Genomic DNA, 22,012 nt, shown 5'->3' with positions numbered 1-22,012 from the left:
TTTTCTGTAAAATGTTGTGCACATAACCTTAGTTTACAAGATTCTGACTTCGCCAACTCTGGTCGTTTTATTGCTTTAGCCCACAGTGTTTTCCGTGTTCTGTCCTTTGGGAATAAATGGCAACCTTCTTCTCTGCATCCTGGCACTGCACAATTCGTCATGGATACGAATATATTGTAAATTTCCAACAAAATACTTTACGGTTGTGAAGTTAATTGCGTGTACATGTGCACGACGCTTTGCAAGGATAATCGCGATCACGACACCTGGCGGCATCAATGAGCTCAATAACACTTTTTTCGTCCAAAAACCAGTCATCACAAAACGAAATGTCATTTTGACAAACTGACAATGTCTGACAGTGACAATAAATGTGACATTTCTAGATGCCATGTGGGTACATGTGATCGGCGAATACTTTTTATATTCAGTTTAAAATCTTATTAAATTAATAAATAATGGAAGAACAAGCGCCAACAGTTAGTCTTATATCATGCATGCATTTCGTACGCCGTGGCGTAGCGAAAGCGGTGCCCGAAAAGGTTAATATCTTTTTGTTATGGTTACAGTATTTTTTTGTTTCGAGTATTTACATCGAGTTTCATAATTTTACAGATTGAACTTACAGAAAAAGAGTTGGAGAAGATAATTAAACAGACTGCGGATGAGCTCAGGTTAGTCTTGATATGGAATTTATTATAATAATACTAATTATAAGCATTGAATTCTCTCTCTGCATGTTGTATTTTCGCTATTTCCCATGAAATGAAAGTATTGTGTACTAAGCTGCTCTTGCTAAAAGTATAGGTACTGTTCTTCTTTGTGAAAGATTTATTCATTGTGATTTCATTCGATTTTGTAATGATTGTGTAACAATAGCTACTATGTTTTGTATTGACAGAACCATACTTTACTTTTAGCCTAAAAGTAATCAAAACAGTTGTTGGAGAAATGCAACGTTTTTAACTTCTTTTAATTAATCAGTGTGATAAAATAAAGGTCCAATTGTCTGTACAACTGCCCACTAATATGGCTGTAATGGGTTTAATGTATGGGTGTATGTAGTGCTTTTTGTAACAGTGCAACAACATAGAATATATTTGGTTTTAGACTAACAGAAGCTGGTGATGATGAAAGTGACGAGGAGGGCGAAGCCTCAGCAGCTCCCAGAGACCCTCCCGCTGACCCAAATGATGAGTTCAACTTTGAAAAATATGATGAAGAAGATAATGGTATTTTTCTATTAATACTTTTAATAAATAACTTACAGAGATTTAGAAGAAAATATTTTTCAACATACTGAGATAGTTCAAAAAAAATCTTTAAATGGTGTTATGTTTTATTCGTAGTTGGCAACCCTGTTGGCATTGGGACTGTGGCAACACTACCTAACTTAGGAGATTTAAGTGAAAATGTTCAAATCAGGGTAAGTTTTATCATCTACCTTTAAACAATTGACTTAAAAAATTAGCTTTGGAACCATTTCCTTATGTTGTGAATAATTTTCTTTTTTTAGACTGAGGGTCCAGACAGTGATGAAGAGGATGATATTATCAAACCCAGTGATAATCTACTGCTGGTCGGACATGTTGAGAGTGACGCTAGTGTTTTAGAAGTCTACAGTAAGTATAGATTGGTATTTCAGTTTATTTCTGCTCTGTATTGTCAAACTACTTATTTATCTTATACCAAAAATTATTTTTTCAAATGCCTACTTCATTTGTAGACAGTTTTATTTGATACCTACATGATGATCCAATTTAAATCCGTTATTTTTAAGATACAGGTAGTGTTCTATCAAAAATATATAAATCAAAAGGTACCTATTTGTAAAAAAAGTTACTGATTTCAGTTTACAACAAAGAAGAGGATTCATTTTACGTACATCATGACCTCATCCTGCCTTGGTTCCCGCTGTGCATTGAGTGGCTTAGTCATGACCCTACTGATCCAAATCCAGGTAAATATTGTAAGAAACTTGCTACACTCAAGTTTACCCTTAGGTAACACATGAGAGCAATACAAATTTTAATTTGAGACTGGTATTGACTGTTTCAAAGTTTTAACTAAGATTTTCTTAGAACTTGAACTTCTTATTGGCACAGTATTATTAAATGCGATTGTGCTGTTTTCACTCCAGTGGTAGCTGGAATTCTGGGTCGAAATTTACCTTTATTAGTACCAGTGTTATTTAGGCTAATATCTATCAGTCAGAGATGATTTTATTTATATCATGAACTATCCTATTTCAGGTAACCTCTGTGCTCTCGGTGGTATGGACCCAGTGATCCAAGTATGGGACTTAGACATAGAGAACTGCTTGGAGCCAGCATTCAAGCTCGGCAAGAAGCCCAACAAGAAGAAGAAGACCAAACGAGTGGGACACAAGGAAGCTGTGCTTGACCTCTCTTGGAATAGGAACTTTACGTAAGACATACTTAATGCGAAAGTTTATGAGGATTTAAAATGAATGAAGTTTTTTCTTTTACCCGGTTAAAAGTACCCGTCGGATTTTAAATGAATTTTGGTTAATGCTTCTATGATCTGCGTGGTAGAACATGACACTCGCAATTTTCAAGTGTAGGTTCGATTCCAGTCGGAAAAAATTCTAGGTTTCTAATTTGTGCTGAAATCTTTAGTTAGCTTGGAGAATAGTTGCTTGATGTAATGGGTTTTTCAAACGTTATTTTTTTATATCTTACAGCCACGTATTAGCGAGTGGATCAGCAGATAACACAGTATTGTTATGGGACTTGGATCAAGGCACACCACACACCAAACTGGACTATTTTGAGGATAAAGTAAGTTTAGCATATAAATGTATTAAAAAATGTATTTTGTATTACAGTATTTTATTATTGCCATTTGTTAATATCGACAAGCGTTTCGAAAAATGATAAGCTGCATAAAGACTAAGCAGCTAATCGTAATATCTTAGTCTCTTTCCTTTCAAACTGAAAAGAGCAAGACGCAAGATTTATGTTTCTCAAGAGAGTTTGCTCATTCTTATAAGCTAGCTTGGGAATATGATCGTGTGTAAGTTTTCTAAGGAAAATATATGACCATTGTCCAATGTTTGTTTCAGGTACAGTCCCTAGTGTTCCACCCGCTTGAAGCGCAGACGCTACTGAGCGGGTCGTGTGACGGGCGCGCGCGGGTCACGGACTGCCGCACGCCCACCGCGTGCCGCGCCTGGACACTCGCGCCTGAGATAGAACGAGTCGTGTGGGACAGACAGAACCCCTTCTGCTTTGCTGTTAGTCACATTATTATTTAGTTTGTTACTTAAGAACTTGTCTAAATGGGGCGAGTTCGCCACGAAACGATTTCGCGAATTAGTTCGCGCGTTACCGAGGTACTAGGCACATCGCGTCCATAAGCTTGGCGCGAGACAAAATACAAAGCTCGCGCTCCTTGTGGACAGAACGATTGCGCGAAATACGCGCGAAAGAATCTTCGTCAATACCTTCTGGACAAGATCTGAGGTTGCTTAATAAAAGGGTAGATAAAGGTGGTACAGGGAGGGATTAGGCTTTGACCAGCCTAATCACGTCTTGAGTTTATGACACACGATTTCTGCTTGAAAACAATGCCGTTTACCGATCTATGATCGTAATTGAAATGAAAAAGTTGTTTGACGGTTGCACTAGTTTTAAGTTGAAGTAACAAAATTTAAAATATGTCTATCTTCAAGCAGTTATGATACACTATGTTGTTGTAACGTAAGTGTGAGATTGGATTCAAATATAAATGTATGTTTCAGATGGCAAACAACACTGGTCAGGTAGCATATGTAGACTGCAGACAAGACGAACCTTTATGGACGATAAAGGCACACGACAAAGAAGTCACAGGTACGTACATAAAACTATTGTTTGTTTAAAAATCCTTGATAAAAAGCGATTATTGCATAATTTTGATACTGTATGACAAGATGTATGCATGTGAATGAAGCAAAGGAATTTTATGAGAATTGTACCAAGTGGTGTTCTCTGGTCTCTGCCTATCCCTATGGGAAGAAGGCGCGATTTTATTTATGTGTTGCATAATTTTCTTATTTTATTTGTTACCTGAGAATATTTCAATTTTATATTTTTATTTCACAGGTTTAATATTAAGTGACCAAGTTCCCGGGCTGATGGTGACTGTCAGTATGGATGAAAAATTAAAGACTTGGGATATTACAAGGTATGTATTATCGCCTCTGATCAAATGATTTGATCCAGGATAAGTTTTAAGACACTGACGAAATAAAATAGTCACTAAGCAATGTTCTCATTTTTTTTATTTCGGCGGTCAGTTTCATTGAAACCAATCTAATTGTGCAAGACTTTATTTGTCGAGTCCAAGTGTGAGTATAACACTTAGGACTCTCTATTCCTTTACTCTCATATCCCGGTTGGATGGGTTGACCAATGAGAAACCAGACTCGGTACTGACAGCTCTACGTCTCATATAGTAACTATAGCAAGTTTATCAAAGAGTAGGTAGTTGAATAACATAAGGTGATTGCAGCAACCCTCCGGCACAAGTGAGTGAGCGCGTGTGCCGCGTGGGGCAGGCGCTGTGCTGCGCCGCGTGCCCCGACGCGCCGCTGTCCGTGGCTGTCGGCGGAGACAACAAGCAGAACTGCATCGAAGTGCTCGACCTTACTATCAACGAACAAGGTACATACCTGACTAAGAACATGTTTTGATAAGTTAAATAAGAGTAAAATACCTGAAAGTGGGATTCGAAAATAATCAACATAAGTATGGCAACTAAAAATGTAAAAAAAAATGTGTTTCGGGAATATACATTTTTAGGTACAGGTATGAAATTAAGACAGAATTAAAGGTATATTCCCGGTGTCCACCCCCTGCTTGTCCACCCCGGGTGGACAGAGACACAAATCTTTTAAAAAGTTCTCGGTGTCCACCCCTGCGGGACAGTGAGAATTAATTTTAAATTATTCCCGCTGGCCACCCAGGGTGGACGATACGAGTTTCATATTACTACTCTAGATCTCCAACGCCGGTGGACTGAAATAAACATTCTCAATGTCCACGCTTGCTGGAATTGGGTGTAAATAATTATAACAAAATTAATTAAGTACATCTTTTACTTTTGCAATCTACACAAATAATTATCACAAAAGGTATTAATCAAAGTCATAGAAAATATCTTTACATCCTCATCCTTTCTAGAAATAAATCAATATTGAAGTCCCCATTGATAAGTCCCATTCGTATGTCGTGAATAAAATGATCACTTAAAATATATTTTTTTACGTTTATTGTTATAACTTATACCTTGGTTTAATAAGTGCCGCAGCTTAGGGTCAATCAACATTATATGGGAAAACACACAATAGATAGTGTACCTACTTCTTTTTACCCTAGAGATGTGGATAATATGATTAAACTATGTACTTACTTAATTAATTTTGTTATAATTATTTACACCCAATTCCAGCAAGCGTGGACATTGAGAATGTTTATTTCAGTCCACCGGCGTTGGAGATCTAGAGTAGTAATATGAAACTCGTATCGTCCACCCGGGGTGGCCAGCGGGAATAATTTAAAATTAATTCTCACTGTCCCCCAGGGGTGGACACCGAGAACTTTTTAAAAGATTTGTGTCTCTGTCCACCCGGGGTGGACAAGCAGGGGGTGGACACCGGGAATATACCGAATTAAACGTAGTAATGTAAACAATTTAATGTCTATTTAATAATCTCAATTATTTTGATTTATTTATAATCTCAATTAAACCTGTTTAATATTTTCTGAAAAGCAAAATTAAATATTAATTTCTTAACCTAAATAAAAATATTAATTGTTATTTGCAGTGGCAAGTCGCTTCGGTTCCCGACCACTAGTTCCCCTCGCTACACCATCAAACGAAGACGCTATGGAGACATAATATTGTATACTTTATCGTATATACTTAAGGAGTCTACACACCAAACCCGCCGACCCGCCGACACAGCCCGGCGGCTTGGTGTCGGCGACCCAAACCCGCCAACCCGCCAACATGTGTCATGGGGCTGTGTCGGTGAGTTAGTCGGCGGCAAGAAATCAGTACAACTTTTTTAGTTAGTGATTGCAGTGTGTACGAACGTGACGTGTTGTTTTTCTCGAATATGCCATCTCATTTAGTGCATCAAAACGTTTAGGTCTACATTTGTGATGCAAGTGTTTTGGATTCCATAATAATTCCTTTATATGATACAAATTTATTAACTTTAGAGTGGTTTCTTCGTCCCATTCCATTATTGCAGAAAATCGCAAAAAAAACACAAACACGTCACTATCGCTGGAGTTTCGGCGGGCAACTGAGCGTGCGCGTACGCAAGTCGCCGGCCATGCCGCCGACTTGCACGCGCGGGTACGAGTCGCCGACATGATTCTTGAAGCAAAGTCGCCGGCACCAAGCCGCCGGGCCGTGTCGGCGGGTCGGCGGGTTTGGTGTGTAGACTCCATTATATACAACTTTATTTTAATAAAATGTTATGTAATATAAACTTGTTACGCTTTATTTACCTCATAAGACACATCACTTTATAGTACCCCGAAGACGACGTGAAAATGAACGCAAAATACCTTTTCGTGAACAACAAAAATAGTAATGTGTTCAATTCTCGATTTGGACAAAGTTCTAACGAGTTTAAAGAAATTTCCCAGTAGCAGTAATGCTACTGATATGCTTTAGACAAATGCAACAAGTTCGAAAAAATACTTGTCAAAGATTAATTTATAATATCAGGTAAAATAGTCATAGAAACGGCATGTGTTGTAATCAAAGGTGTATAATGTATATCAAAAATAACAATTACAATTAACTTGCAGACATTATGTACATTTACTCCCACCACCGATAATATCAACACATACCGCGGCATCGCCTGCCCCCTTATAATTTGGCCCGTGGATCGCTGAAAAAGAAACGGAACTCGGTCTCAATAAAACGACTGGTAACAATCTGAGATAATGTAATTGCAACAAAATTATAATTCTACATAATAAATAGTAAAGGCATTGATGTGTTACTGTTCTTGTGAACTAAAAGCTTAATACTGGATTTAATATAACAAGCTTTGTGACTTCGGCCATAAAATTAGAGTAGATTTTTAAATACGCTTACGGGATGCGCGGACTATAGCAGCTTACTTAACCCGTTAAGGTATTCTTATATATAGATTTTAACTCTCCTTACCCAGTGAGTGTTGATATAAGTCAGAAAACACATAATCTCGCACTACAATAAAGGTCAATGCACGGGACGCCCACTAGCGGATCCAAGTGGACTATGGTACTGCTACATTCAATCGCGTCCCTTTTCCCACGACACAAAGGACAAGACAACATTGAAGCCCTCCGAAAACATAATCGAGTGAATGACAAGAGTATAATAATGTTACATTCGGTTTCGCGACCCGGCTAGGCCGATTAATGGCGAACCGAATAAACGTGTAGCAAGCCTTAGACCGTAAAATTTGCTTAGGTTTACTATCAGCGCAGCCCGTAAGCGTCGTTCAAAATTCCATTAAAAAAACAAACGATTAGAATCCGGCAGTGTATACGCTTATAAATGTCTGTTTAAAATACCCAATTTCAAAATGAATTCACAGCCAAATTAATTATATTTGGATTCATGAAAAATTGTATAAAAATATTTTTATATACACGCATTATATTGCTCTTTTAATACATAATTGGTGTCCGCTTTGAGCAAGTGATTAGATTTATGTAAAATATATAACCCCATTATTTACAAAAAAATGTAAATTAGTTTGTTAAAACATCGCCAGAGGTCGCCACCTCATGCATGTTCTTTTCAGGGATTATTTTTTTTATATCTTGTTTAGCCGTTTAAAAAGTTACTTCATGCAACTTTCTTGTTTAAAAATCCAAATTCTTGACCATAATTTCATGGGTAAAATATTCTGTAAATTAAAAATTACTTTAAAAAAATGTTCTCATAAAAAAATAAGTAAAAAATTAAAATAATTAGTTTTTTGATCTCATAGCCTTGTAAATGAATAAAGTTTTACTTAAACATATCAAAATGCTACGCATTACTTAACTCAAGTGCGTATTCTGTACTAATCTCTTTTTATAATCTGTTCAAAATAATTTCAACTTCATAAAATTCTGTCTATTATAGATATAATATGTATTTATAATATATTTAAACTATACTATACGATACTTTTATCAACTGTGCATATAGTATGATAGTGCATTTCAAAACATTTTACCTAACTAGCTCAGTTCACACTAATTACTTATGATTAAAGAAATCTAGTCTTTGCAAAAGGTTGGTAACATTTTCAATTTTAAAATCCCCAGCCATAAGTAATTAGTAGTTAGACGATAACCTAACTTTTAGGCATTTAAATTGCTATTATCAACCATATAATAGAAACACTCCCTTCTAAGTTAAATGTTATTTAAGTAAAATGTTTTGAACCACAAATAGCGTGACCGTCAGATCTACTGACACAAACTAAATAATCTCTTTTCAAATACAAACTGCCAATACTTTCAACTTTACCACTGAATGTTCATCCATTAGTCTATTTGCCCATGCCCTTTCTTGAATACAAACACGTCGGACAACATGTTATATATTGGGCAACGTTGCTCAACATGTTCGATAACATATTTGACGATGCTGCCGAACATGCTCGTCAACACGTTACATGTTGTGCAATGTTAATGAACATGTTGGGCGACATGTTATTTTATGTTCTTGGACAACGTTGCTCAATATGTATGGCATTCTTGCTGAATATTTGTCTACTAATGGATACAAAGATTTGCATTAACTAAATAATATTACATATAATATAACGCTACTATGAATATATTAGTGATTGGGCTGTATCGAGTGTCATATTGTTGTACACGCGATTATAAGCCCTAAACGACGGCAAATATGTACGTTGCGTGAAACTGAACGCAAATGGGTCATATGTAAGCATATAAGGAATCAATAGCGTAAATCTTTGTACTACGAATTGCAAAAGCTATAATCTCAGAAAAGACTGGTCTGATTCAAACCAATAACATAAAGTAACATAATATATTCACCAAGTTTTATATACTTTGAAATTACGAGAAAACGTAAACAAAGCCACGTTATACAGCTAGTATACCATACAGTATACTAGTATAGTATACCTACACAGCCCAATCACTAAATAGAAATAAAACAAATTATCATTTACTCTTCAGCAGGGAACTTGGAGACGGCGTCGTTGATGGCTCGTGCCAAGTATTGTACGTTGGAAGGGTTAAGCCCACACACGTTGATACGGCCAGACTTTAGCAAGTATATATGGTACTGCTGTACTAGGTATTCTGATTGTTTCTGAGTCAAACCGGTGTAGGAGAATAAACCAATTTGGTTGACGATGTGGTCCCAGTTTCCGGGGGTGTTTAGTCTGGAACAAAATAATAGGTTAGATTGTTAAAGTTTCTCGACTTATCCTACTAATACTATAAGTGAAAGTCTGTGTGGAAGATCAATAGTTTTTGCGTGAAAGAGAAACTGTCTCCGTGGCGCAGTGGTATAGGTCGCCACGCCGATACCATTGAGTCGGGAGGTCGTGGGTTCGATTCCCACACGGAGCAATTATTTGTGCGATCCGCAAATAATTGTTTCGGATCTGGTTGTGCTTTGTGTCCGTTGTTTGTATGCTTGTAAAAGTTCCCGCGACACAAGAGCAATTCTTAGTGCGGGAGCTGTCTTTAAAAAGAAAAGAACAAATCAAACATACATTATGTTTGTTAATCTTTCACGCAAAAACTATTGAACGGCTTACGTTTAAATGAGTTTTGCATATAGTTTGTAACCCGGACCATGTCTTACTATATATCAAGCGAAGCTGGTTGATTTTACTTCATGTTTCTATTGACTGACGATGTCGTCTTTATAATACACACTTTATTATTAGTATATTAATGTATAAAATAAACTTACTTGATAAGTTCAGCTCTGAGTGATTCCCTCATACTGATGACTCTGGAGGCCATGGTCCTGATGTGTTCCCTCCTGTACAAACATAATCATTAAGTTAGATCCAAGTTTATTATTTGACTTAAAAGTAGTACTTATTTTTAAGTAAGTAACATTCAAATTAGAAATATTAAATTTAGTGTAAAGTACACAGTAGTATTAAACAATCGACGAGCATTTAGTCGTCGAATACGTTTAAAACAAAACAAAATAATAAATAGGTACAACCCGTACGAATTAACTGTGCACCTCGCGCTGTGACGTCATTTGGACGGTACCTACGGTGGCTAATGCGCGCTTGCGGCGAATGCGGGGCGCCGCGCGAGTAGAGGGTAAGGGATTGCATTCCAGCGAAGTGCACAGTTGATTCGTACGAGTTGTACAATGTTCTAGTCGATTTAGCGTGCACGTGTTCATCTGTACACGTATACGTTCATACGTACCATAGATCGAAGAGCATCTTGTCGGAGAGCACGTTGGCGACGACGCGGGCGCCGTGCGCGGGCGGGTTGGAGTACATGCCGCGAACGATCCACGTGAGCTGGGACTTCACCGGCGCTACCAGGGAGGCGTCGTTCAACACGATGGTCAGGTTGCCCACACGCTCGTCTAGATGAGTAGAGCAAAAATATTAGTAACATTCCAGGCGAATTTATATTAGAAGAGAGTTACGAATTTAATATGTAAACTTTAAAGAACCAAGTGTAGAATATTTGCTTGAACTTAAAAACTAAACCTTAAAAAATAAAGTGTAAAGTTTTTGCTTTGTCTAAAAAAATTAGGAACATTGGTTATCATGTATAGATTCAAGTAAATCTTCAATATTGTTTGTCTCTTACATATATTTTTATCTATGTATCTTCAATACTGTCCAAAGATCTGAACTCCAAAACTTAATTCAATTAATTCATTAAAATATAAAACAATATCAAAACAAAACAACTTTCTACAAGTTGTATAACACCTATTACAAATTATTGAGAAGTTTATAAAGGAATACTGACTGTAAAGTCCGAAGTTCTTGGCGAAGGACTGCGCGCAGACGAGTTCGAAGCCTCTCTTGACGAAGTACCTGACGGCCCACGCGTCGCGGTCCAGGTCGCCCGACGCGAACCCTTGGTACGCGCTGTCGAAGAACGGGAACAACTTGCCCTCCTACAATACACAGGGATTAACAAGTGGAATGAGTTTCTGCAGTATTTCATTTTATTCTTTTCAATCCGTCATCATTCTGTCAGTGTTTGTATCAGTCTTTCTTTATTGATGAATTTAACTATACCGGTGATTTTCTATATAGGGTCAAATCCGATTGAATAATGAATTTTCCTTTGGATTATAACTTTAGTCAAGCTAAATAATATTTTCAATTAAGTATTATTTTGATTACTTTTATACGAAATTAGACGAAATAGAGTTCGTATAGTTAGCCGTTATACTGGAACTTTTCATAATCAAAGGCTTTAGCCATATTCTATTTCGCCAGTAGCCACAATTTAGCAAAAAGAAAAGGAAAGACAACCATATCTATACAGGCTTGATAATAAACGTTAAAGGCGTCTTGTTTAAGGAGGATGTACTGCAGCGCCTTATTCACGTGTTGATAGGTAGGTAGTCTGAAGAACATTCTATAAACAATTCTCACCTCCATAACATCGGCGATCTTCTCCCACTGTTCATGCGTGGGGTCGATGCCGGTGGGGTTGTGTGCGCACGCGTGCAGCAGGATCACGGAGTTGGCGGGCGCGCTCCTCAGGTCCTCGATGAACCCGTCGAAGTCTATCGCGCGCGTCTTGGGGTTCCAGTAGCGGTAGCTGTGCGGGCTCGTGAAGCCCGAGTTCACGAACACTAGGTGGTGGTTTTCTAGAAAAAAACGATTGAAGTTTCAGTCACGGTCGATGTAATTCGATAGTCGGGTAAACAAATCAGGTATTCTAATGTTTCATTTTCAATAGCGTTTAAGTTTACGTTATAATTATGTGTACGAATCGCGAATGTTTAAAATCGTTAAAAGTTACAAACATGTTAAGCCCTCGCATGTTAAACCCGAAGGTGTACAAAATACATCTGCATTTACTACGATCCATCCCATATGTCCCATGTAGGTAATAATGACCGACCCTAATGTCATATACCGGGACAATTTAAAAACGCGGGGTAACTATTAGCAATTAACCCGACCCGGTAATCAAAAATCACGTGGCGAGCAGTCATACTAACTACCGCCTAACAGTGGCAGTTACATAGTTGTTATAAGTATCTTAGCATCCCCTTTTTCAAAACAGTATTTTATTTCGCAACTTTTTTATAGCACTTATAACTTGCCTATCTCCAATTGCCATGGGGGTAGATCAATTACAAGTTGCTACCATATCTAGCTCCTTATCCACATTCAAATCTACTGAACTAAAAATAGACATTACTATCTCAAGATAACCATGTAACAGAAAGATCGCAAATAAATTCATCAATCGCTGACAAATTTTACAAATCATCCTCCCTTACAAACAGCGTGCGTTACTAAGCATATATATTATAATCGAACGATATCGATAACATCATTATTACAATACAATGAGTGATAATAAAGCTTTATCTAATCTATACTTAATATTATAATATTGTAGAGTTTGTTTGTTTGAGCACGCTAATCTCAGGAACTGCTGGTGCGAATTAATAATTTTACTGTTGGATAGCCTGTTTATTGAGGCTATATAACATTATGCTACAAACACTAGGAGCGGAGTAGCAACGAAAAATGTTTCCAAACATAATTTTCCCCGTTTTTGTAACATTTTTTTGTTGCTACTCCGCTCCTAATGGCCGTAGCGTGATGTTATATAGCCTAAAACCTTCCTCAATAAATGGTCGATTCAACACAAAAATATTTTTTCATCTCGAACTAGTAGTTCCTGAGATAAGCGTGTTCAAACAAACAAACAAACTCTTCAGCTTCATAATATTAGTATAGATTTTCGCTTAGGTGACGCAAGCGAATAGATAATAATATGTAATGATAATCGTTGTCTTGTTGAAGTGTACCACTTGAGTCGAACATAGTGACTCTGCTTTTTGTGTGCTAAGATTATACATTCGTAATCTCTACTATAAGAGTTTCTTTTGAATAGCGTAAAGTACTCATCTTTCAGGTTATAAGAGCCTTTTCATCGTGTTTACTTTCAGATATACAGATTTAAATAGATTTATAAACCTTAAGCTCTCCCTATTAACATTCCTTAATTAAAGAAACATTGTTTTCAAATGCTTGTACATTAGGCTACGCGACTAATATGCCATCGAGACGATATGTCGCACGTTCAATAATAAACTGACCAATTAATAATATCTGTGGTGGGTTCGAATCCTACCGGGACAAATCTTCGTGTCATGAGCACGAGTATTTGTTCTGAGCCTGGTTTTCAATTTATCTATATAAGTATGTATTTAGAAGTATAAAAGTATGTTTATCAGTTATTTGGTTACCATAGTAGAAGCTGAGTTGTCAAATAATATTTATAATATTTATTTATTTAATTACGGTTTTGGTCCAAAATGAGTTAAGCAAACAAAAGACTTCGGATTTTTTGCGATATCTCGTTCCTAGACTGAGTTCCTACTATATCAGTCTCTTTCACTCTCATGCGTTTTCACAATTATTACTATGATTTCGAAAACGTTTTTAACAGTTTTTTACAAATCTAGTTTTTTGAGTTAGGCCAGTCTTTTATTAAGCTTGCGAAGTTGTTTTTTTTTTTAAGATAACTCCCGCACTAAGAATTGCTCTTGGGTCGCGGGAACTTTTACAAATATACAAACAACGGACACAAAGCACAACCAGACACGAAACAATTATTTGTGGATCGTACAAATAGTGTGGGAATAGAACCCACGTCCTCCCGACACAGTGGTATCGGTGTGGCGACCTAAACCACTGCACTGTCTTCCTACTCTTTTTACTCTAAACACAAAAGATTTCGAGCAGTGTATGTGTCCGTACACGTATACGTATGGTGCACGTTTGTTGCCCGTATGAGAAAACACTCCTATAATGTTAGATATTTATATGAAAAGGTGCTTATTGTGTTATCCTATATAAGAGTGTATTATTAGATTTAAATGTATAAAAGGATTTATAGTCCACTTCATTTGTAATCTATTTAAAGAGACTATAATATATGTTGAAGCTTATGTATAAACAACAATTATTTTTAATCCTTACTTGATGATATAATATGATACTGAGTTTTATTAAACACGATAACGATAGAATCAATTGTAAGGAATGTTAAAGCATATCAGATGGAATTTTGTTATGTCATATACTTACTGTCATAGAATGTTATCTGATATTTGTTCATATGCTGTGAAAATGACTAAGTATTATACAACATACCCCATGTAGGTGTGGAGTAATAGAAGCTGGTGTAACCCAGGTGTTTGTTGAGGAACTCAGCTCCCACGCGGAGACCACCTGTACCTGACAGGGTCTGTACTCCGAATGCCTGCACACAAGAATATAGAATAATAATAAATAAGAAATAAATATAATTTTAGTAAAATACAAGAATTCATAAAAGAATGACTGTGCTCATACTTTTTTTTTACTTTTTAAGACCGGCGGTAATGGCACATCATGAGAGGCCAGAACGGCACCGACAAGGTTCCGACAGCGATTTACCACGACGACTATTATATCCCTGAATAGGATCGCTCCTGTCTTCGTGCTTGCATCATGTGACATACAGCGCGAATAAGCTTATTCGCTCGTTTGGTAAACATTGAACTAGGTAATATTGTTAGCTGCCGCCAAGGGCAGAACTCGAAAAGAGGAGTGCTATCTTTAAGGTAAGACAAGAACCTGCTCCTTACTTTTTAGTATTGTAGTTTACTGATCGACCTAGTGGTTTATAAAAATCTGCCTTCATAGCGTTGAGCAAAGGAAAAGTGAGTCAAAGAAACTCATTATTCCACAAATCGTTTCAGCACTGTAAAATGTCAATCTATTTATATAATGCACAGACAGCTCAAATACATAAATTTCATAGAGAATACTATATGCATATAGTATTTATAGTCTGTAGGTGTCACGTGAATGATCTACGCAAGTGCTCGCAACAGGGGCGCGCCGGATGCGTCCAGTTAGAATAGTTAGATGAGTATGTGTGAAACTGGCTAATTTCATAAACAAGCTGTTTGACGCAAAATATAGAAATAGTCTTATGGACAAATTTAATTGCTTTATTTGAATAATTCATGAGTCGTGGGGACTTAAACCTCACAAATATTTGTGAAATTGTCTGCTTCCCCCGTAATGTCGTCAGTCTTCAGTCTATTGTTTTTATAGAATGTTTATTCTATGAAAACAACCAATTATAATTTAGTTATATGATTTTAATAACTGTAGATTAAAATAACTTAATCTTCTCTATACTGATCACTTGCTCTAACGGTGAAGAAAAACATCGTGATGAAACCCTGCATGACTAAATTTTTTTGAATACATATGTTTATAAAATTTATTGAAAGTCAAAATCCGCACTTGGCCAGCACGGCGGACTCAAGACCTAACCACTACCTCGTTTAGGAGGAGACCCTTGCCCAGCAGTGGGACAGTAATGGGTTAATAAAAACAAATAAAAATGCTCTCTTGCTGCTCTGCTTCATGACTGAAGGACCAATATCATAGAGGGTGTAAAACGAAGGATCGGTTAAAGCACTTACACGTCCAGCGCTTATTGCGGGGTTGTCAGCACCCAGCAACATGGAGGTAGCCGCAGCTGTGAACTGGTCCAGACCTGCGATAAAAACACAGGGTTAAATATATTTTAAATTAGGTTCTCTTAACTTAAGCGTTATTTTAGGGCGTCGTGTAACATTTACTTTAATTTGTAATCGCCCGCATCGTCTTTTCGGGGTTATTTGATTAGAGAAAGTATCGTCGTTTTTGGCTAACAGATCTGTAAACTGTTCTAAATTGATTTGAGAATCCCTTACTCGTTTTGTTTCCTTATGGATGTAATTCTGTAATAGTAATAAAATATATATCATTGGACAAATCACACACGTTCTTTTGATTCGAAATAAGCAGACATTGTACTGTAGTACACAATAACTGTAAATAAATATATTTCTATACTTCTAAACACATACTTATTAAGATAAAGTAAGAACCAGGCTCAGACAGAACAGATACTCGTGCTCATCACACATATATTTTTCCCGGGTGGAGTTTCAAATCCACCACACACTGCCCTTCAGCTATTGCGGCGAGGTGACCACGTTATACACCGCGGAAAACATGCAGTTTAGGATTTAAATATAAAAATATTTAAACGTTTCGGTACTTAATAACATAGTAACAATAATATTATGTAATGGAAATAAGTAATCAATTTGATATCAATAAATATTTCACCTTTCTCTACCCAGCAGATAACCCGTTCGTCTCAATCGGTCACGGCCGGTGAGACTTTCAATATCAATTACATTATTTACCAGAACACAATTACTTGTGTAATTGGTATTATTCATCGCAAAAACATCACGACTTCACTAAACACAGTGCTAAAGATAGAATATTGTCTAGATATTCTAGGTAAATACATTTTGAAGCTGTGAGTGCTGTGTAGTAGATATAGAAATTCCTGTACCTATGTATCTATCCTACTAATATTATAAATGCAAAAGTTTGTGAGAATGTATTATATGGATGTTTGTTACTATTTCACGAAAATACTATTGAACCGATTACGATGAAATTTGGTATATAGGTAGCTGAAGACCCAGAATAACACAAAATCTACTATTATCCCGGAGTTCCCGAGGGATCGGGATTTACACAGGAAGTGTTTCCACGCGGACGAAGTCGCGGGCGGCCTCTAGTTAGAAATTAGCGCCTACGAAGAACGAATACCTACCTAAGTACCTATTAAGATCAACGAAATATCAACTTTATCGGAATTTGGAGGTGTGTGCTTATGTGTACAATAAAATTGTACGTACATGCCTGTGTGCCTTTGTCTCCTATGTGTAATATATGTATGTGCATATGTGTGTACGTACTACATAATTGGGTACCGGCCGTGCGTGTATGTTTTGCTAAGTACCTAGTACCTATACAATTTACAATCCCTAAAACAAAAATTCTTTGAATTTATATAAATAATAATATATCCATATTAAGACAATACATAAAAAAATGCGTACATTAAACTAAACGCGACACATTAATCTCCTTAACTCGCAAAATATTAGGTCGGGGAAAAGTCGTATCGCATTATAGGTAAGTAGTTCATACATATATGAACTTGTAATAAAATCTTTTCTCTACACAAAAAAGCTCGATATTTGGGTACCTCACGAGCTCACTGAAAGAAACCAAATGAACCGTGTACTCATTTGTGATTCTTGAAGCCAAAGAGATTTTATTACCAGTTCATACATACTATAATGCGAAAATACTTTTTCCCCGACCTAATATATTGTACCGTGCATATTCATAACAAGATAAATTACACAATCTTTAGTTGTGTTGTATGTTCAGTACAACAACAGTGAAACACTATTTCGGTCGTTTAACGCCTACATAAGTTATGCGATATTTTTTGCGTGCGCTACTGTAACCGTTTATTGCTGTTTATTCTATTGCGTCTTGTACTAAGTGGGGGTCAATGACATTGTGATGTAATGTGGTCAAACTTGATTCGTATTACCCTTGAACTTCGAAAGTAAGGTAGCAAGAGGTAGACCGAATATTCGTAGTCTAGTTGGCGGTTTCTATATAATATCTTTAGAAAGGGATTGATATATGACTGTTTCCCGGTTTAATTACTACTAATTGAAGCGTCGAGTAATAAATAAAAAGGTATCTTACTTGAAATTTAAACCACGTTGTAACATCTTAATATTAGAGCCGAAATAAGTGTTATCGCAGATTCTTAACTACTAACTAGCTATCCTAAAGTAAAGATTTAATAAAGATACTCAGTATTTCCGTTACTTTAGCTGAGTTTAGCTACTGATAGTGTATGCAATTAATTTGCCAATTAGTTAGTCTCCATAGAGAGCATAATGTTTACTATAAAACGTTATGCAAACGGTAGATAGAGCTAGCTTACCTCTATGTACCAAACTGATAATATACTAACAGATAACTAGATGTATATCAACGAACAAAATCACGAACATACTTAACTACGCGTATTCATTTCGCGTCGATCATTCGTCAATTTGGAATCTTTTTTAACCTTTTTAATCTTTATATTTGAAACTCTTTGAGGGGCCCGTTGCACGGTTTATATAAGTGTTGGGTATCCTATCCAAGAGATAAAGTGACATCAACAGTATGAATACGACTGTCAAAATTCTCCCTGATAGATACGATAACCGGTACTTATTCAGTAGTCATGAAACAATATTTATCTCGTCGCATAATGTTATCTAATATTACTCAGAGAATAACTAATTAACGTGATTATGAGCGAGTGCCTCGGTTTGCACTGACCTTCAATAATACAGCATTGCAGCCGTTTTTTTAAAACGATTTTAAACTAAAGGCTCGATTAAAGACAGGACAAGATTTCTTAGCTAGTGATAATTTCGAACGCGAAATATAATTATATAACTTTTTGTAATTATAGTTTATCCGTGAATTACCGCTAAGATTAAATGATTAGAAATCGCTGATAGTTTCAATATAAGGTGTGATTATTAGGCGACGATCACCATCTATTAAAACATTTTATCATTATCAAAATCTGCTCCGCACGTTAGCCATAAAAGTATAAAAGATTAACTTTCGTATCACTTAATTAGTATCAATAATAGATAATATTTGTTCACAGATGTTTTTGAAAACAGAAGTGTTTATTTCCGTTGATTAAACCGAGTGACGTCAAGACTCTGATAAAAACAAATTTAACGCCATGCGTGTTTCATGAATTATGTCGTCACCTCCGACCGGCACCATATGACATGTGAATTACACAATAAAAATACGCGCGAAATCGAAAAGTTTCATCATCCTTTTTTTGTATCTATGGAATAATTTAGATAACAGATAATTTTTGTTAAATTTATATGCTGAAGTGTTCATTTGTTTTGACATATAAATTGTAATTATCTTTTTAACTATCTATCAAGCCTAGCCTTTCTTAATATTAATCTTTATAGCTAATAAGTATAAATATGAACCAATTGAAGTATGTAAGTATTAAGAATTACGATTTTATTGACTTAGCCATGATGAATGACCCACAGCTGGGCAAAGGCCTCTCCTCTTTTCTTCCAAATCACCTTATCGGCGGCAAGATTGGACCAAGTATAATATTACGATTATCGAAAAAAAATATTGTGATAAATAAATCTCTTATTATTTTAAATATTTTAAATGAGCATCTTGAGGTTTGTTTAAAATTATTAAGAAATGTTTACTTTTGCCAGTAACAATATGGCAGTTTATCACACTAATTGAAAAACATATATATCAATTTATGAGGAATTAAAAAAAGAAAAAAAAACCTTTAATGAAAACAGACTAAAGAATGGTTCTTTACAGCCTGTTATCAACCAGTATTGTGTAATGTTGATAGCTTAATTTTAGATAGGGGCATATAACAGCTGATAACACTTATTAACACTTTTATTACCAATACTTCATACTAATGAAGAAATGTATTACAAAAATACTTACTTTTACATCCAAGAGTAAAATGTTTCAAAGAAGGAAAATATAGATTGCAAAATAATATGGTTAGAAATAAGATGTGTTTTGATAAAGAGGAAAAAGATAGTCTATTAATTGAAAGAAAAATACAGTAATTAAAGATTTCTCCAGATTCTTGGTCCAAAAGTTATACCACACCATATTGTACCATAGTTTATTTTCTTACATAATCAATATTAAGGTTCGAAAATCAAGTGAAGATAATTTCATTCACCTTTTAAGTGATGCATTGTAGTTTACACCAGCAATACAGATAGTTAAAGAATATTAAAATACAAAGAATCATCCTTACTTATCCTAAGTTCTAGGCAATAAAATTCTTCATCCATCATCTTTGTTTAAAATATCTTTTAATAATGCTTTACATTAACAAAATCCTTTTAAGAATAGCAGGATAATATGATTACTTACCAAGTACTGGCAGGTATTCATGCAAGAGTGTCTCATCAGCAGCCATTTGCTTCTCCATCTTCCTGACTACCGGCAGTACCCATGGTTTCCCTTGCTCATCTCTGTATGCTGAAACAAAACAAGTACACTTGTAATATATGACAAAACATTTTTACAAAATAATAATTCAATCTATTCATATATTTTTTCCATAGCAAACATTTTAAATGTGATATTTTTATTTAAGAGTTGATAAGTTAGTTAAATTAACACACTTTAGGGATAGTTTATATCAAGAAGAAACTTCTTTGAGTTCTATCTTTACATCATTGTTCAATAACCACACTGCTCTTTTAACACATAGCGCAATCACCTGATCATCGTTTAAACTATGCGTAATAACAATGTGTATCATAATAACTGTAATAAACATCATACGGATTGCATAATAAGGTTAAAAGGTGACAAAATAAACTAAGTAAAAAAAACTATTTACGTAAAATGAAAAATTATGAATATGACATAAAAAGTTACCTCCAACACTCAAGTTTATTTTATTTTGGTCCGGGTCTTCTGTAAACATTTTATTCATCTGGAAAACCTCGATCGGAGGTCCTTGTTGTACATCTTGGAACCGGGAAGCCATTTTTGCAAATTTATTTAACACGCGACCAGTCAGACAGGAGAACAGACAACAAGTCACTAGCGAGCGAGCACGCCGTATGTAGTTTGTGCAATTCAAATAGCGATATCAATTATAATCAGAATCGCGGCGTTTTTTGTGACTTCGCAGAGTTGACCTTTCTCAATGACACGAATGTCAACGTCATTTTTGTCAATTCGACGTTTATTAAAGCGTTTTGTTATTTCATTTGAAAACGTTAACAAACTTGATTAAGTATTTTGCTAAATTAATGATGCTACAGGTATTGATTTGACGGCTTGTTTAAAATATATCAGTTCACTGCTAAATTCGTCGTGCGACCTATGATTATATAACTGAAATATTGAGTATAAAACGTCCTCACGTACATATTAACACAACAGGCGCATTGCCTATCCTCTCAAGCGCCCGGCCACCGTGTCACGGTTAAATATGCTACCCCCGTCAAGCGCCCCGCCACCGTGGTACGGCAAAACGATCTTACATTAAAAAAACGTAAAAACGAAATGCTAAAACTATGTTTATCCCTTTCAAACATATTTGACATTGAAGCTGATGAAACGAGACGACGATCGAATGCACACACTTGAATAAGTGGTTGATATAGGCCAGAGAGCACCTTAAACAACATCCGACCCAACGACATGTTCCTTTATGACCAATATTGTAAATACTTTTTTTAACTAATTTTAAAGATTTGAGTATATTTTACAGTTGGATTTTAATGTCATTATTCATTAACTACACGATAAGACCTTCCGCCATATTATTTTTTATGCCTAAAAATATTTTTTAGACTTTTTTCAAACACATGCCTAAAGCACACAATATTCAGATTAAACCGACTATTGTACCACCACTATCAAATATTATTTGTGGTTTATTTTTTTAATATATAGCAAATTTTATGTAGATTTCAAATATATAAGGTATGACTAGGGTGTTAGTATCAAAATATGACGGAATCGGCGCTTAAACGCCAACCGCCAATTCAATTTCGCGCGCCATTTTTGGCCCGGACGCTTAACGGTATATTTGAATTTTGACGTTGGGCGCTCGAGAGGCTATGATATGATCATATATTATAAGAATTTCGATCCCCTTCGTTACTCTATATATATAGAAAAGTTCATATTAATAAAAGGTCAGTAGTATGATTATTATTTTATTCAATAAATACATAATATTATAGGCGAGTTGGCTGATATTTTAACATTTAAACTCAGTGCAGA

General features: G+C 35.7%; 2 protein-coding genes across 2 annotated transcripts; one reads left to right on the top strand and one right to left on the bottom strand.

Annotated features, from left to right (window-relative positions):
- Window positions 1-366: 366 nt before the first annotated feature.
- On the top strand, window positions 367-5,962 carry nclb (PWP1 homolog no child left behind). Its single transcript, XM_076124695.1, has 13 exons — window positions 367-542; window positions 616-674; window positions 1,111-1,232; window positions 1,350-1,426; window positions 1,517-1,622; window positions 1,853-1,960; window positions 2,253-2,427; window positions 2,705-2,801; window positions 3,086-3,256; window positions 3,764-3,854; window positions 4,107-4,188; window positions 4,516-4,667; window positions 5,831-5,962. Exons 1-13 carry the CDS (start codon window positions 459-461, stop codon window positions 5,902-5,904), a joined length of 1,398 nt encoding a protein of 465 aa, XP_075980810.1. The 5' UTR covers window positions 367-458; the 3' UTR covers window positions 5,905-5,962.
- An 812-nt stretch (window positions 5,963-6,774) lies between these two features.
- Got1 (Glutamate oxaloacetate transaminase 1) lies at window positions 6,775-20,927 on the bottom strand. Its single transcript, XM_076124685.1, has 10 exons — window positions 20,651-20,927; window positions 20,138-20,245; window positions 15,724-15,797; window positions 14,396-14,504; window positions 11,648-11,865; window positions 11,010-11,160; window positions 10,449-10,614; window positions 9,970-10,041; window positions 9,215-9,430; window positions 6,775-6,916 (listed from the first exon to the last, which is right to left on the bottom strand). The coding sequence occupies exons 1-10, from the start codon at window positions 20,760-20,762 to the stop codon at window positions 6,895-6,897; spliced, it is 1,248 nt and encodes a 415-aa protein (XP_075980800.1). The 5' UTR covers window positions 20,763-20,927; the 3' UTR covers window positions 6,775-6,894.
- Window positions 20,928-22,012: the final 1,085 nt, after the last annotated feature.

Source organism: Anticarsia gemmatalis, chromosome 2 (genome assembly GCF_050436995.1).
Source record: "Anticarsia gemmatalis isolate Benzon Research Colony breed Stoneville strain chromosome 2, ilAntGemm2 primary, whole genome shotgun sequence".
Classification (NCBI taxonomy): Eukaryota; Metazoa; Arthropoda; class Insecta; order Lepidoptera; family Erebidae; genus Anticarsia; species Anticarsia gemmatalis.
This window is presented reverse-complemented; position numbering and strand designations above follow the sequence as displayed.

What these genes read in the sequence shown, in the direction of transcription:
- nclb (XM_076124695.1), top strand. Translation starts at nt 459, where the DNA reads ATGGAAGAACAAGCGCCAACAGTTAGTCTTATATCATGCATGCATTTC. An exon ending in CGAAAGCGGTGCCCGAAAAG is followed by an intron (nt 543 to 615) that starts GTTAATATCTTT and finishes ATAATTTTACAG; the next exon opens with ATTGAACTTACAGAAAAAGA. An exon ending in AGAACCCCTTCTGCTTTGCT is followed by an intron (nt 3,257 to 3,763) that starts GTTAGTCACATT and finishes TGTATGTTTCAG; the next exon opens with ATGGCAAACAACACTGGTCA.
- Got1 (XM_076124685.1), bottom strand. Translation starts at nt 20,762, where the DNA reads ATGGCTTCCCGGTTCCAAGATGTACAACAAGGACCTCCGATCGAGGTT. An exon ending in CCGCAATAAGCGCTGGACGT is followed by an intron (nt 14,505 to 15,723) that starts GTAAGTGCTTTA and finishes TCTTGTGTGCAG; the next exon opens with GCATTCGGAGTACAGACCCT. An exon ending in CAAGAACTTCGGACTTTACA is followed by an intron (nt 10,615 to 11,009) that starts GTCAGTATTCCT and finishes CTACTCATCTAG; the next exon opens with ACGAGCGTGTGGGCAACCTG.